The following is a 17,387-nucleotide window of genomic DNA, read 5'->3' as shown; positions in this document are numbered from 1 at the left end:
TGTGGTGGATGCATGTTATCAACCATCATGCAGCAGTTAGCAGCAATGAGCCAGATGGACATCTTGCACTTTAAATAGATCCTAGAAACAGTGTCAAGTTAAAAAATAAAAAGAGAGAGAACAAGATCTATAGTAAGTACTATTTGTGTAAATTAAAAATGCATAAATATAACATATTCTTCAATGATATATGCAAATGCAAGAATATAGCATCTTAGAATGGCTACCCTTAGCAGGAGTGAGGACTGGGATAAAGACTCAGAATGAAGGGGGAAAATAATAAAATAAAATAGAAGCAAAGCCAAGGACATGCAAATGTTGACAATGTGCCATGACTGAGAAGTGTAAATAACTCAACTTTCTGCCCTTGAGGTCTAAGGAGAGACAGAGGAGGAGGATAAGAAAGAAGGACTAGGGAGGAGAGGAGGGCAGAGAGAAGCTAGCTCAAATACACTCCAGTATGTTAAGAGATGTTATCTCTAGGAGGTGAGGTTTATTTCCCCATCTCTACTTCTCCACCTCTTTTAAAAACAATGGGAAGGGAATATTTTGTTTTGTTTTAAAAGGTTAAGAAATGGGGGCGCCTGGGTGGCTCAGTCGGTTCGGTATCTGACTTCAGCTCAGGTCATGATCTCACAGTTCATGGGTTCAAACCCTGTGTCTGGCTCTATGCTGACAGCTCAGAATCTGGATCCTGCTTCAGATTCTGTGTCTCCCTCTCTCTCTGCCCCTCCCCCATTCCCCCCCCTCTCAAAAACAAACATTAAAAAATTTTTTAAAAAAGATTAAGAAATGGCAAAAGTCTTAGATAGCTTTTGAGTGACATTTTTTTTTAATTTTTTTTTTCAACGTTTATTTATTTTTGGGACAGAGAGAGACAGAGCATGAACGGGGGAGGGGCAGAGAGAGAGGGAGACACAGAATTGGAAACAGGCTCCAGGCTCTGAGCCATCAGCCCAGAGCCTGACGCGGGGCTCGAACTCCCGGACTGCGAGATCGTGACCTGGCTGAAGTCGGACGCTTAACCGACTGCGCCACCCAGGCGCCCCTTGAGTGACATTTAAGGGCACCTTGATGCTGCAGACAGCCAAAGGATTATAACCAGTACCATTCCCTTAGGTTGTTAAAGTGGATTAAAAATGACTGCCCTGTGAAGTGTAACCCATCACTGCCTCTCTCCATTCTAATCAGATCTGTTCTAACATAAAATTGACATATTGAGTACTCAGAGAGTCACCAGTGACCTGGATCCCACTCAGCTGTAGTCAAATATTATCATCCTGCTGAAAGAAAGGTATCTGATAGGTTTCTGTCTAGTCTTACAATATGGCGATGTTTCAAAAGTCTCAGAAATCAGTAAAAGAAAGGCTCTTCAAGATTAAATTCAAAACCAGCTGGAAGAACTGGATAGGATAAGCAAGTGTCAGGAATCTTGGAAATTCTCTTAGAGGACATCTCAGTATCTCACTTGGCTCTGTGCTGGGGCAGCACAGTAATTACCCCCACCAGTGGACCACCTAATCCTACTTACAGATTCAACTCAGACCTAAGATCTGATACCACCAGTTAAAAAAATTTTTTTTTAATTTTTTTGATGTTTATTTTTTTTTTGAGAGAGGGAGGGAAGGAGAGAGGGAGGGAGAAAGAGCGAGGGAGCATGCAAGCAGGGGCAGGGAAGAGAGAGAGAAAGAGAGGGAGACAGAGACACAGAATCTGAAGCAGGCTCCAGGATCTGAGTTGTCAGCACCGAGCCCAACTCGGGGTTCGAATTCATAGGCCATAAGATCATGACCTGAGCCGAAGCCACACGCTTAACCGACGGAGCCACCCAGGCACCCTGATACCACCAGTTTTAGAGGGGAGATGTAAGGAACTCTGGATTTGATACTTTTTAGTATCTCACTATGTCAGCCTTGCACCCCATCCTATGACTTGGTACCCAGGTCCTTGCTACTATAATTCTATTCCATTTCCCTTTCTGGTGCCCCAGTTCCCTCATGACTAGAGTGCTCTCTTGCTTCTCCAAGCCCTGCTCCCTAACCCGCGAGCAAATGACTTCTTAGTGTTGAGTGGCTTTCTACACCATTCTGGCAGAGCTTAATAACTTCTAGGTCTGGCCTAACCTACTCCTGAGTTGACAGAACTATGACAGGATAACAGACCTATGCAAAATATGAAAGAAGCAAAAGAGTGGTCCAATGGGGTTGTCTGATGGAGGTTGGAGCCCCAGATGAGTTGAACCATGTGAAACAGGTTAGGAACACAAAAGGTATGAGTTAGATGCAGGGGCGGGGACTCATTTTAATCACTGTTTTGAGCAGAAAGAAAAAAAAAGCGAGAGGCCTACAGCTTCGGGCAGATGGTTAATGTTAACAGATGGCAGATAGAAAGAAGTACTATTTTTATTTTTGCTATATTCTTCAACACAGTGCCATAAAACTAGGGATTGGCATATATTATTCAAATTTTCAGAAAAGTGAAAAGAAAGAGGTCAATTTTAGAAACCGCAGATTGAGGAACAACTTATTGTTACGATAATAAAACAGGAACAATAATGAAATGCAACATGTATTGAGATATCACAAGATGAGCATGGTACTAAATGTTTTCCACACATGATCTCATTTTAATCATCACATAAAACCCCTAAAGAAGGTATTATTATCCTCATTTGACAGATGAAACTGAGGCTCAGAGAAGCTGAATAACTTGATGTAGCTCACAATAAAAAGCTAGGATTTAGACCCAGGTGTGTTTAACTACCAAACCTGTGCAGTTCAGATTCCAAAACAAGTTGTTTATGATTGTGTAGAAAATAAAGTGGTATTTGTTAGAAGCCTACATGAGTTGATGAACAGCCCATCATGCCAGACTATATTTAAACCACTTCACTGGAAAGTTATACCCACAAAGGTCAGGGAAGGAAAATGCTGTACAATGTCACTGTAAAGAATAAAGAAGAAGAAAAACAGCTTGGTGGACAACAGACTAAACAGACCTGTAGCTGGAATGATCATTTCCTAAAAGTGTTGCTCAAACAGTGGAACAAACCTACTCATCAGGAAGCCTCCAGTGCCCTGCTGAAAGACTCTGAATTTGCCTGGCCCAGTCAACAATTTTATCAGTGAATTGAATAAAATATGTATGGCATGTTTGTCAAATTGTAGAGGACAAAAGAAATAATTATTAGATAACAGAGCAAAAAATTTTTTCTAAAAATCTCATCAGGTTGGAATGTTGAGTCACAGCAGACCAGATAAAAATTATGAAGAAAAAAGATACAGAATCTTTTATTTAGGTCCATAGTACCTTTAAGGAAGACATTGGAGAGAAGTAGGCACACAGCCATCCTGTGACAGATGCTAGAGATGTTAACTACACATTCAATCTGATGATATGATTGTTAAATGGAAAATAAGTCTGGGGCAGTGTTAATAGTGCCAGGATAAACAGACACTATTCTTTCCATCCTCAGCATTAGACATCCAATTTAGGTTCTGGAAATATTTTCTGAGTGGGTTGTTTCAGTTTTCTATTGGTATAAAACCACTCAAACTCGGTAGCTTAATAAATTTTATTCTTATCTCTCATGATTCTGTGTGTTGGTTGGTCTCAATCGTGTGTTTCTTCTCTTGGTTTTGCTCAGAATCTCTCTTGCAGTTGCTCAGTTCACAGCTGGGGCTGAAGCACTCTGGAGGCCCTTGGGCAGGAACATTCAAGATGGCGTCTTCACTCACAGAGCTGACACCTCAGTTCTCCACATGCTATCTTATCCTCCCAGGCATTTCCTCCCCAGCAGGGCAGCTAAACTTTTTACGTGTTGGCTTGTTTCCACGGAGCACAATGACTCTAAGTGTCAGACTTTCTCAAGGCTTAGGACCAAAACTGACACAGTCACTTCTGCCCATTCAATGTAGGTCAAAGGACAGTCAAAATTCAGGATGGGAGGGACTACATAAGGACATAAATACTAGGAGGAATCATTCGTTGGAGCCCATCTTTGGAGTCCACTGGAGGAAGGCAATGAATTTTATAATTAATTTTATTTTAAAATTTATATATAAGGTGATGGGGCACCTGGGTGGCTCAGTTGTTTAAGTGTCCAACTTCAGCTCAGGTCATCATCTCACAGTCCGAGAGTGTGAGCCCCACGTCAGGCTCTGTGCTGACAGCTCAGAGCCTGGAGCCTGCTTCAGATTCTGTGTCTCCCTCTCTCTCTGCCCCTCCCCTGCTCATGCTCTGTCTCTCTCTGTCTCAAAAATATATAAAAACATTTTAAAATTTTAAAAAAATAAAATAAAATAAAATTTATATATAAGGTGAAAGACAAATACATTTGGAGATTTTAGCACAGACATGATGTCTTATAGTTCACAAGAGTTTTCAAATTTTGGGAGGACTGTATACAGAAGACAGCTTAAATATACCCTGTATAGCTCCAGTGCACAAAATTAGGACTGGGGGTAGGTTTCAACTCAACTGCTATGTATCCAATTGTCAAGGGTGTGGAGAGAAGCTTCTGTCTGAACAGGAAGTCATACTAGATAGACTCCAAGGCCCCCTTCCACCTCAAAAACTAAGTTTCTAATTATACACCTCCCCCTGTTAATTATTCCTTGGTATATTCCATCTCTTCAGTCAGATTTTAAATTAAAGAAGCTGGACAAAACAAAATAAATACAAATATTTCTGGACAGCTTCTAGTGTTAGCTCTCCCAGCAGTCAGCTGCCATATAATTTTGGATAAATCACTTAATATCCCTGGGCCTCAATTTCTTCTGAAAAAGGAAGGGGTTGAATTGTAATTTCCCTCCCAGTACAAAGTGAGGATAATAAACAACAACTTTGATGGAATTACTTTAAGAATAAAATGGAAATGAAAGTAGATAAAGTACTTTAGATAGCAACTGGCCTATTCTCTGTGCTTAATAAATATTAGCTTTCATTATTCCCATGGTGACGACAATGATGATGTTTTCTGATTCTATGATTTCCATGTATATAATAAAATCTTGAATCACTTTAGACCATCACTTCTTTTGCTCTTCTCAGCAGCAATCAGGAAGTAACTCATAATTATCGCTGGTCTAAGTTTTCTGACCAAGTAACCAGGTTCCCACCATGACCTTGTAAAGGGCAAACCCTCAATGAACAGTTGAATTAAATTTGAAATGGTTTGGGCAACAAATGTGTTCTCCTGCTCTATGTCAGCAGAGGGAGCCAAAGAAAAGGAACAAATCCTTTCTCTGATTAGGTACCAAAAAGAGCGAGACAGGTCAGGGGCTTTTAGAGGTGTCCTTATTCACCCTTCCTACCCTCATTTTATAAATTACGAAACAGGCCAATGGAAGAAAGGAGATTTCCCAAGGTTACAAAATAATAAGTGGTAAGGTTATCCGAAAAGCAAGTCTGTCTCAATCCTGGTTCCTGGGTCTTTGACTTGTGGTCTTTCATACGCTACTATAATTGTTTTCTTGTTCTTCAAGGAAATTAGCTACAGATTATTGCAACTTCAATGTTCTCTTTTGCCTCACTTATCTGATAGCGTAGTCTTTGGGTTTGAATCCTGGCTCTGCCTCTTACTAATTGTGTGACCATGGGCAAGTTACACAGCCTCTCCAAGATTCAGAATTCTATGATTTTAAGTGGTTATAATAATTATACTTCTTTCAAAGGAGGAGCAAAAGAAATAATGCAATATAAAATGTCTCGTAAGGCACTTCATGCCTTGAGCACATGAGGTGCCTTAATAGATATAAACACCCATTTTTGTCAAAAGAAATTATTTTATCTAAATGAATTGAAAATAGAAAATGTGGGTCTCAAACTCAGATGCTTACAGAAGCTAGCCATTTAAGTTAAGTTGTCTGGGGGTCGCCAAGGGGGCTCAGTCGGTTAAGCATCTGACTTCAGCTCAGGTCATCATCTCGCCATTCGTGAGTTCGAGTCCTGCATTGGGCTCTGTGCTGACAGCTCAGAGCCTACTTCTGATTCTGTGTCTCCCTCTCTCTCTGCCCCTCCCCCACTCACACTCTTTCTCTCAAAAATAAATAAACATTTAAAAAAATTAAATAAAATTGCCTGGATATATAACAACAGGGACTTCTAGGGACTATGGCAAACCACAGAGTTCATGGCCAAGGGAGACAACCTTTACTGGGAAGAAATTTAAGCCCACTATTGTCAGATCTTCCAACATGTTGAGAAAAGTTGGGAATCTGGGCTTTTATGTGCAAATTTCTGATTTTCAAAAATGTTGCACAGACCAAATAAAATCCAGGCCAGCAGCTTGTTATTTTCAAGTTAATTTTAGAGTGCCATATGCAGCAGACACACAACACACTAGACTTGAGAAACTCAGCCCAATAAATTCAGGAAAAGATATTATGTCTCTCATTTGGAGTGCCAATAATATGAACCCACAGGAATGTTTTTCCAAGGACCTTACTCAGCAAACACACTGAACTCCTGAGGATTCTTTTGCAATCTCTAGAATATCTTCCAGTTTTTCTTGGTGACTTTACATTCTGCCCACTCCATGCCTGATGCCATTTGAGTTACCACAGTCTTCCAGCTTGACTATAAATTATACATTCCACACTGGTATGTTTTTTCTTTACAAGGTAGAAAATAACATTTCACAATTTTATACATAGCATTCATTTTTATTTAACAGCTACCTTCATTAGATATTCATTGAAAAGAGGTTCATTGTAAGCAACAACTAGGTGGGGGGGAGAGGAGTTGGGTGTCTAGAATCTTCTATACCAAACTTCCAATACACATGAAGTATAACAATCACTTTGTTTCAGTCAACCACACACACAAAAATAAACTGTAGGCACATCAGAATGGGAAAGAGAAAATGTAATGATGAATGCAAATGAAAAAAGGGGAAGGGGTCAACTAGCAGAGTGTTTCAATCCAAACTTATTGAAGATCCTTGAGTGGTTTCTACTCTTCCACCGTAGCAGGTGTAAGCCCCATGGTTTACGCTTCATTTCCAGAGAGTGGTATCTCCACCATCTCCCTTCCTACGGGAGAAGAAAGGCTGATTGGAAAATGTTTTGTTTTCATGGTGTCACTAACTGACAAAATGTTCTTAGCCTTGTAGTTGTATTTATAGGTAGGTGTGCTGCAGGCTACTTTTCTGGAAATTGTAGGAAGATACTGTCCTGAGTATAACCTTTTGTTTAAAACTGAGGTTTCCTATTAGCTTGGCCAAATGTGATTATGTTGACTTGGTTATATTAGCATTGTTTCAATACTTCAAAGAAGCTTTTTAAAAATCAGCCCAAGAATATTAAGAAACATGACTCAGCCAGGTCAGTGGGAGTGGCACCAAGTTAATGAAACAAGGAGACTGGGAAACCCTGATAGCTGAGATGGGGGCTAAGTGAGACCATCTAGGAGACAGCCAGGGTGTCCTGTGGTCCAGAGTCTCAGGTCTAGTAAGCAGTGGAAACCAGGGCCCTAGGGAGAGAGAGAGAGACAGGGCATGGATGTCACTGTGCCCTCCCCTCCCCAACTCATTTTAATATGGAAGCCAGTGCAATACAAGAAGAGATTAAAAAGAATTTTACATTAAAAGTGAGTATAATTTTCACAAGACAGCAAAGAGTAGTGGAAAATAACTGGAGGCTGAGCTGTCTTGCTTGCTGACTCTGGGGCCTTGGGCAAGCTGCTTTACCTCCTTGGGTTTTAATTTTACAATTCACAAACTGAAAGATTTAGAAGGTAAAAATCGAAGGACTCTTCCAAGTCAGATGTTATACAGTCAGGCATTTTCCCCTGATGTTTTATTGGGAAAAAATTCAAGTCTATAGGAAAGAAATATACTCTTCATCTAGTTTCACCGATTGTGAACATTTTGCTGACTTTAATTTTCTGTTCCTGTCTGTTTTTCTATCTATCTATCTATCTATCTATCTATCTATCTATCTATCTATCTATCTCCTACAATCTACCAATCACCTATCCATCCATATAACCACAATATCATAATCACATCTTAGAAAATGACAATAATTCCATATACTCTAACATCCAGCTTGCATTCATATTTGTAATTGTACCAAATTCTTCCAGTCAATTAGGTTTTTAGACTTTAACATTTTAACATATTGGACAACACTTCTCTTTCTTTTCCTTTCTTTTTAAAAATTTATTTGCATTCACTTTCTGAGCAGTCCAGTTATTTTGTAGAACATTTCACACATTCTGGATATGGCTATTTCTCTGTCATGAAATCTTGCACACTCCTCCCTCTATATTTTCTGTACACTGAAAGTTAGGGCTGGTGACTTGTCACATTCAGGTTAAACACCTCGGACAAGAATGCTTCATGGGCAGTTTTTTCTTCTTCATGTTGCCTCCCACCAGGAGCAGGTTCATGTCAGGCTGCCCCAGTAGTCGTCAGGTTAAGTTTGACCCTTGGTTAAGGTGGTGATGGCCAGATCTCTCCAAAGTAAAGATGCTGTTTCTCCTGCTTTGTCATTAGTAATCTGTGGGATAACACTTTGATGTCATACGAACAAACCTTTCACCTAAGTGTCTTAACACCATTGAGATCCTCACCTGAATTCATCCTTATGTTGGGTTTGCAGGGATTGCCTCATTTTATCTTCCCTTCTATATTTATTAGCTAACATTCTTCTGTAAAGATGAACTTTCCTTTTTTATTTCTTCTCTCTCTTCCTCTGTCTCTCTTCCTCTGTCTCTCCTACGTCTCTCTCTCTTCCACTCTGCATGTGTGTGTTTCTCTGCCCGCCCCCCCCTCCTTCTTCCTTTACTTTATATTACTATGGTTTCGTGAATTTCCTTTAAAATTTAATTTGTAATCAGTTACTCTCTTTATTCTTTTTGATGTCCAAATGGTCCCAAATTTGGCTAGAGGGAGCCCCATTAAGGTGGATCTTGTATCCTTTTCATAAGAACACATGGGTTTTTGAGTTCCTCCTTGCTATCTAGCAATATAAAATATTTCTGATTCACTTCACATTTGCCTTACCTGGATCTAAATTCAACCATTCTCCAAAGAGTCTTGTTTCCTTGTTTCCTTTTAATGCAGAATAATATTCACATCGATCTGAGCAGTAGTACGCTCATAGTAACTAAGTGTCATTACTTATAAGTCTTTTCAAGTGGGCAAAGATATAGATATAGATATAGATTCCAGAATTCATATATTCAAAGAATATATTTTCAAGAATTCATATATTCAAATTGAATATAGGTTTTTAAAAATTCTTTTATTTTCTATTTTCATTTACTTTATAGTAAACTTTTGATTCCTAATAATATTACTATGTCTACTTATTTGCTTTTTCCTATATTATTTATAGTTTCAAAATTATAATGCTGACATTCCTAATACCCAATAAATACACTAAAGTTTTGGATGCCATTGAATTCTTTTTATTCTTAGAATACATCCTATTAAGGGATGGTCAGCCAGGGTCCTCATATCAAAACTTACTTGAATCAGTTCTTTTATATATATATATATTTTTTATTTTATTTTATTTATTTTATTTAAAATTTATTTATTTAATTTTATTTTTATTTAAAATTTAATTTATTTTATTTATATATATTATATTACATATTTATGTTTATATATTTATTATATTTATAAATTATTTATTTTATATATATGTATATATATATTATTTATTATCAAACTGTTTTCCATACAACACCCAGCGCTCATCCCAACAGTTGCCCTCCTCAATGAAATCAGTTCTTTTCTCTGTGTGGTTATTTTATTGATATTATATACAGCTAGATTCATTTTTTTAAACTGTATTACAATTTAGAGTTTGCTTCTTTCTGCCCCCTTCAATTTATTTTTTCAAGTATCTAAGACATTCACATGCTCCCATACCTATTCCCTCCACTTCAGTTCTGGTTTATTCTTCCTGTGTTTCTTTTTGCAAAACACACGTGTGCACACATGCACACACACACACACACACACACACACACACTTTCCCATCTTTCTGGGCAAAGAATATTGTACAATATACGTTATCATACCTCACTTTTTTAACCCAACAATATGTCCCGAAAGCTACTCCAAATCAATTTGTAAATATCTTCCTCATTCTTTTTCATGTATCTCCAGGTCTTTTCAGAGGCATATTTATGAAACGAGACATCATGAAGCAAGAGCCAGCAAGTACCTGACACCATGATGGAATATTTTAAAATTGAAAACTGTCTTTGAGATCCAGCGAACCAACTTCCCCACTTTATAATTGTGGACACTGAGGCAAGGGGGGAAGTGACCTTCCCTCCATCCCATTCTACACTGTATTATGTGACCCAAATCAGAGTGGCTATCTTTTAAGGTGGCTATTTTAGCTGCAATGATTGGCCTGGGATTAATATATGACCTGATCCAAGCCACGTAGAGTCCCTTCTGGGGGCTGTAAAAGTTAGAACTAGGGGGAAAAAGTTAGCAAAGCTCTGAGTGTAAGAACCTACAGCTGCTGGTAGCCAGATCCCCTGCTGAGTAGAGAGATTTCATCTGTAATAGGAAAACATAAAGCCAATACATAATGGTCAAGAGAGGGACCTGATGATGCCTGAGTCCCTACGCATCATAGGCCAGCTCTATCTTTACCTTTTCCACAGTGGGAACTGAAAAATGACATGACTGTCAGTGGAGCAAACTTACTTCCCCAAAAGGTGGAGATGGTGATAACTGGAAATAGCTGTAGTGCCAAAAGAATGTAGACTTAGAAAATAGCAAAACACAAGAACAACAGGCAGAGGGGGTGTCAGGCTAAGAGTTTCTGCAATGTTCTGTAGTTCATTTGCAGGTTGTTAAAAATGCAGAATGTAGCCGGAGTCCATTTTCTCCTCCCCACTCCACCCCTGCCCTTACCAGCAACTCACATGATTCCAGAAAAGCCTTGGTCTCTCTCCCAGAAAGGCTATCCTTTCCCACCAGTTTCCCACCAGTTTTCCAAAAGTTTCTCCTATCCAGTCTCCCAACTCTACTTCCTTTGTTACATACTTATCAACAAGGCTTCAAAAGCCAGGAGGACTTCTATTGCCTATGCCCTTCAGAAGAGGGACCTTCAAGTTAGCAGAACTGCCTTTACTTGGTTGTCTACATAGTTTCATCAAACAATCACAAATCTCCAGTTACCTGCCCCCAGGACTGTGGGAAGTAAAGGTTTTATCTTTTACAAGCAAATGATACTGCTTTTCTTTCTTTTTCCAGAAGAGGGAGAAAGGTTAAGCCTAACCTTGAATACCAGAGGAAGAAGAGCTTTGTTTCAGTGGAATTCATTTGAAAAATCATCTCCCACTCCCCCATTTAGTCACCCAGTGGTGCTGGTCAAAAAAGATCCCACCAAAAACCCCACATACTGGGATCTTTGTAGTTCTTACAGATGAAGGGTCTTCTGGTCATCAAACCCTGGTTCCCTGTGGACAATGGGCACAACTCCAACTGGGTGGGTCATTGCTGGAGTCTTGCACATGGGCATTTTCCTCGTGAGGAGACCTCAAAATTCTCCAGGGTTTGAGGTGAAATGTTGACTTCTGCCCACAGGAAGATCATAAAGAAATGGAAAACGCCACTTTAACCACCAAACACTAGATTATAATATTAATTTTCAAAACAAATCTCATGAGCTTCGATTTCTACATCCATAAGATGAAGAGAAATAATGCCTACCTCACATTGGTGTGTTGCTTAGGGAATGCTGATTAAGTAAGCAAATCACTAAACTACTTAATTTGGAAGAGAGGCATCAGCAGTCTTGGCTGCAAGCAATAGAAACTCAGTATGATTTATTTAAAGAGAAAGAAAATCTACAGACAAGATACCAGGGAGCTCACAAAACTGGCTAGAAGCAGGAAAGCCAGCTTTTCTTTTTTGTTTTTTTAATGTTTGTTTGTTTATAAATATAATTTATTGTCAAGTTAGCTAACATACAGTGTATACAGTGTGCTCTTGGCTATGGTAGTAGATTCCCATGATTCATCACTTACATACAACACCCAGCGTTCATCCAAACAAGTGCCCTCCTCAATACCCATCACCCATTTTCCCCTCTCCCCACACCCTCCACCAACCCTCAGTTTGTTCTCTGTATTTAAGAGTCTCTTATGGTTTGCCTCCCTCTCTGTTTGAAACTATTTTTTCCCCTTTCCTTCCCCCATGGTCTTCTGTTAAGTTTCTCAAATTCCACATATGAGTGAGAACATATGATATTTGTCTTTCTCTGACTGACTTATTTCACTTAGCATAATACCCTCCAGTTCCATTTGCACGTTGTTGCAAATGGCAAGATTTCATTATTTCTCATTGCCAAGTGGTATTCCATTGTATATATAAACCACATCTTCTTTATCCATTCATCAGTTGATGGACATTTGGGCTCTTTCCATAATTTGGAAAATATTCTTTATAGTGCTGTTATATACATTGGGGTACGTGTGCCCCTATGAATCACCACTCCTGTATCCTTTGAATAAAGTCCTAGTAGTTGTACTGCTGGGTCATAGGGTAATTTTATTTTTAATTTTTTGAAGAACCTCCACACTGTTTTCCAGAGCAGCTACACCAGTTTGCATTCCCACCAAAAGTGCAAGAGGGTTCCTGTTTCTCCACATCCTCACCAACATCTGTTGTTTCCTGAGTTGTTAATTTTAGCCACTCTGACCTATGTGAGGTATCTCAGTGTGGTTTTGATTTGTATTTCCCTGATGAGTGACGTTGAGCATCTTTTCAGGTGTCTGTTGGCCATCTGGATGTCTTCTTTGGAAAAGTGACTATTCATGTCTTCTGCCCATTTCTTCACTGGATTATTTGTTTTTTGGTGTTGAATTTGGTAAATTCTTTATAGATTTTGGATACTAACCCTTTATTTGATATGTTACTTGCAAATACATTGTCCCATTCCATTGGTTGCCTTTTAGTTCTGTTGATTGTTTCCTTTGCAGTGCAGAAGTTTTTTTTATCTTGATGAGGTCCCAAAGTTCATTTTTCCTTGTATTTCCCTTGCCTTTGGAGACATGTCTAGTAAGAAGTTGCTGCAGCTGAGGTCAAAGAAGTCGTTGCCTGTTTTCTCCTCCAAGGTTTTGATGGTTTCCTGTCTCACATTAAGGTCTTCATCAATTTTGAGTTTATTTTTGTGAATGGTGTAAGAGAGTGGTCCAGTTTCATTCTTCTGCATGTTGTTGTCCAGTTCTCTCAGCACCATTTGCTAAAGACACTGTCTTTTTTCCATTGGATACTCTTTCCTGCTTTGTCAAAGATTAGTTGGCCATACATTTGTGGGTCCAATTCTGGGTTCTGTATTCTAATTCATTGGTCTATGTGTCTGTTTTTGTGCCAATACTGTACTGTCTTGATGATTACAGCTTTGTAGTAGAAAAGCCAATTTTTCTAACCCCAAGAGCATGGGTTAGAACTATGGCAGGAAAAGACAGTCAAGGTCTCACAAACAGAAATAGTCCCTTAGAATGTGGCTGCTGGCACCCTTACTCCCCCACCCCAGATATGCCCCACTGCTGCTGGCCCTGCAACACTGTACCCCCTCACTCACCCAGTGCAACACTCCTGTGGAAAAAAAATCAAAATTGGTCCCAATCTACATTTGTGAGTCTCCTAGCTTCACCATGTAATGCTTGAAAAATGTTTGAATGTACTATGTGAAGAAATTTTGCAATTCTGAATTGGCCATTTCTTCCACATCTTGAGGAATTAGTTGCAAGTTTAGTCTGTACCCTCATATCTGCTTCTGCCAAGGACTTGAGCATTTTTACAGATTAAAACTCAATCCAAAAAAAAAAAAAAATAGGTGGATGGAAGGACAGATATGTCAATGGACAAACAAGCAGATCATGTAATTTTAAAAACAGCTGAAGGAAAATATGTCTCAGCCACCTGACTTGAGCAAGTGAGGACATTTGGACAATGACTTTCACTCTAAGCTTTCTGACACCCAGGACTTGGAGGAAAATGTAATGGATTACATAGTTTTAATTTTCTTTTTCACACCAGAATTTTATCTAGAGAGACAAAATGTTTTCTGGCATTCATCTCCTGCAAAAGATTTTCCTTTGGGTTTTATATGAAAGGTGTTACATGAGCTAGTAGACAGTATCCCATTTATGGTTTCACAAACACAGAAAGGCTTTTTAAATGGGTAAACCTCACGTGAAATATTTTGTGAAGGCACACTGTATCTCAGGAATGTTTCTGCCAGCCACACTGGAGACAGGGCCCAGGTGCTCTGGCTCCTCCAATGTAGCCCCCACCCCCCACAGCCTGGAGAGTCTGGACATACACCTGGCAGGTGCTTGCGGTGGGCCTTGCCTCTCCAATGTCAGATGTGCTAAAGCAAGGTTTGGCCGCAGGCTTCCATGAAAGGATGAACCATTCTCCAAACATGGCCCTGGCAGGTCCTCCATGGGTTTAGGCCTCAGACTCCAGACAGGAGAGGGCAGACTGCCACTTTATTCTAGAAGGTTTGAAACCCAACATGTGCTCTTGCCCAGACAGCATGAGCCTCAGCAGCAGGAGGAGGATCTGCAGATGGAAATGCTGTTGTTGCTTCTCCTTCCTTCTCTGTCTCCTTCTCCTTCTCCTCCTTCTCCTTCTCTCTCCTCCTCCTCCCACTCCCCATCCCCCTCCCCCTCCTCCTCCTCCTTCTCCTTCAGAAACTGCATCACCAAGGGTGGGAATGGCACAGAAGCCAAGAAGTAAACCCTACATGGCTACATTACACAGAAGAGAGTTACAGGAAGCACTTAGAGCCTGCCAACTGCAGTGAGTTTGAATGCTTATGAAAATGACCCAAATGCCAGAAACCTCAACTTCATTTCAAAAAAAGATTTGACAGGGTTTTGGGTTTTTTTTTTTTTTTCTATTTTATGAAGAAATCGAAAGGAAGGCAAAAATAAAACCAGGTTAGTGAGATGAGGCGTGTCGTCAAAGTGGTTCTCCAAAAATGCATGCCACACGATCCTGTGCTTGCCGGACGAGCCCTGCCAGTAAACAAGCCAACTGTCTGTGCCTCTGTGCAAAGGGGGGTGGGTTAGGGTGACATGTGGAGAGGGGCCCAGACACAGCTCAGAAGAGGGAATGGTGGAGGCTTAGATGGACAGGATAGCATTCGCCTTTCTTGGAAAGGACCATGTTTTCTCACACTCCATTTTTCAACTGACTGAACTGTACTTCCTCAGGAGTGGGTGCAAACCTTACCATCTGGGATTCTTTTCCTATTGCAGCCCCCCAAGCCCCCAACCCCCACTCAACTACCCCCAGCCTGGTCCTTCTGCGTTTCCAGAACACTTTCTCACATCTTTCATTCAGTGAAGCCAGAGGCCTGCCTCTTACTGAAGGAACATCAGTCACACAAGCAGGTAGAAGATAGGATAGAGTGTTTATGCGTCCCCGCCCCATTTTTTGTGATGGGGGAGAGGGGCAGGGAGATATAGGATTCTCCTCTTTCTGGAACAGATCGATCCTAAAATTAGACCTAAAGTTTAATTATTTTACTCATGTCAGAGGACTTAGATGGAGGGTGGGATGGGGGAGGACCACCTTTCTTTTCCCCACGCCCCACACTTCCCCTATTTCCATTAGCTCTAGCTGCTCCTTCTGTGGCAACAAACCCTGGTGTCACCCACACCCACCATGGCGGCCCCCACCCCACAGAATCCTCACCCAGTCCAGGCCCCGTGCCCCTTCTCCTCAGGCACAGGTGACTCTCATCTGGTGTGGGGGACAGAGAGGCTGGGAGGTATGAGCAGAGAGTGTGAGGGGCCTGTGGGAGGTCCTGGCAGGGATGAAGGCCAGCTCACTGAGAGGGAGTCAGGATTCCTGGCGATATTCCAGGGAGGCTCAGTCCTGGGATCTAAACAGAGAGCGAAAGGGGGCCAGGAGCTAGGAAGGAATATCTGGAAACGTTGTCTTCAATTTACAAGTGATAATTAAGCCCCTGAGACTAACATCTGGATAACAGAGCACCCGTGTATGCACACACACATGAGTATTTGACTTTTACACCAAGCTGATGACATACATAATTATCATCTCAACCTTACACACCTGGAAACCCAGCCCTAGGGAAGTGAAATGACTTCCCGCAAAGAATGAGGAATGTGCACAAGTGAGGTTTGAGTCTTCTGCTTCCGCAAAGTATGCCGATGATAAAATAATCCATGAACTCTAGCAATTATTTCACATGCTGAAGAAACAACAAAATAAGAAGAGAAAAAATATTAAAAAGTGGGGGTTGGGGGGGGAGATTTACCTGTGCAAAAGCAATTACAATCAAGTCCCCCAATGTGAACTGTCAAACTCAGTGTGATAATGGTTATGATGACCCATCTTTGATCAATAAATTTCTAACAAGTATTATTTGATTATTATAATTTAAGATCTACACACTTATAATAGTTTCACAAATTATGCGCTTCCTAGTGTCAACTTATAATATTCTTATGCTCTCTAAGAGATTAAGGTAATCAATTATTTTATGAGGCTTCATGGGCTTATAGGACTTCACAGGAAGAGGTATAAAGCAAATAGAAAAACATAGTCTGTGCTCAACATTGACCCTGCATTCCAAACAGGAAGGACCATTGTATCATATGAGACAAATTGGTGTCTTTATAATTTGGTTTTTAAGATTCAATTCCTCAAAAGGAAGGCTCTCAGCATGTACAAAAAAATGGAAGTTGGAGTGGTGGCCAAGATTAATTTACGTACACTGCCACCAGGTGGAGGCAGAGTGCCATGGGTTGTAAAGTCTGCAAGGGTAGTTGGAGAATTTGCGAAATTGCAGATTATGGTTCTGGGTTCAAGCCCTAAGACTTAAAATCACAAAATTTCAAATTTCTAATTTACTAGAAACATTTTCTAAAATAGAAAAATGCAAACAAGCTATTAACAAACATTTTGAATAGCTCTTTACAGGGGTTTTACAAATGAGAAGTGCAATTACATTTTCCCCTTTAATCTCTTAAGGTTCCTTTTCTCACAAATACTTTCCAAAAAAATTATTGGTACCTCCTTATGTTGCTTTCATGGAAAACCCCCTACACCTCTGGATTGTTTGGCCCAAAGCTCAGTTTTAGGCGGTGACCTATCTCCCTGCCTCTCCTTCTCTCAGCTAGTCCAAGAACAAATGCTGAAGGGTGGATGAGGAAGGTGATGGAGAGTGACCAGCTGTCCTGGTTTGTCCTAAAGTGTCCCAGGAAAACCCCCTTAGTCCCAAGAAAACCAAGAATATATATATCCAACTTTCCATTTCAGACTCTCTGCTTGAAGACCCTCATTTCTTTCCATGGGGGTGGGGGGGAGTGGGGAGGCAAAATATCCCCACCATTTGATGAACCCCGCAAATCCTCTGTAT

The 17,387-nt window shown here is 40.3% G+C and overlaps 1 protein-coding gene across 2 annotated transcripts in view; it reads left to right on the top strand.

The window, feature by feature from the left end:
* AQP9 (aquaporin 9) overlaps positions 1–11,948 on the top strand; it is a 68,219-nt gene extending 56,271 nt beyond the window's left edge. The window contains exons 6-7 of one of the 2 annotated variants that reach the window (XR_003969432.1): positions 10,127–10,411; positions 11,234–11,948. Coding sequence is in view for 1 of the 2 variants with exons in the window: in XM_030318090.1 (XP_030173950.1) it covers positions 10,127–10,196 (70 nt within the window). In the remaining variant the exon portion in view is untranslated. Of the gene's footprint in view, positions 1–10,126 lie in introns of both variants that reach the window. The other variant, XM_030318090.1, reaches the window with a different exon arrangement.
* The last annotated feature ends 5,439 nt before the right edge of the window (positions 11,949–17,387 follow it).

Source organism: Lynx canadensis, chromosome B3 (assembly GCF_007474595.2).
Source record: "Lynx canadensis isolate LIC74 chromosome B3, mLynCan4.pri.v2, whole genome shotgun sequence".
Taxonomy (NCBI): Eukaryota; Metazoa; Chordata; class Mammalia; order Carnivora; family Felidae; genus Lynx; species Lynx canadensis.
Note: the sequence above shows the minus strand (reverse complement) of the source record. Positions and strands in the feature narration are given on the sequence as shown.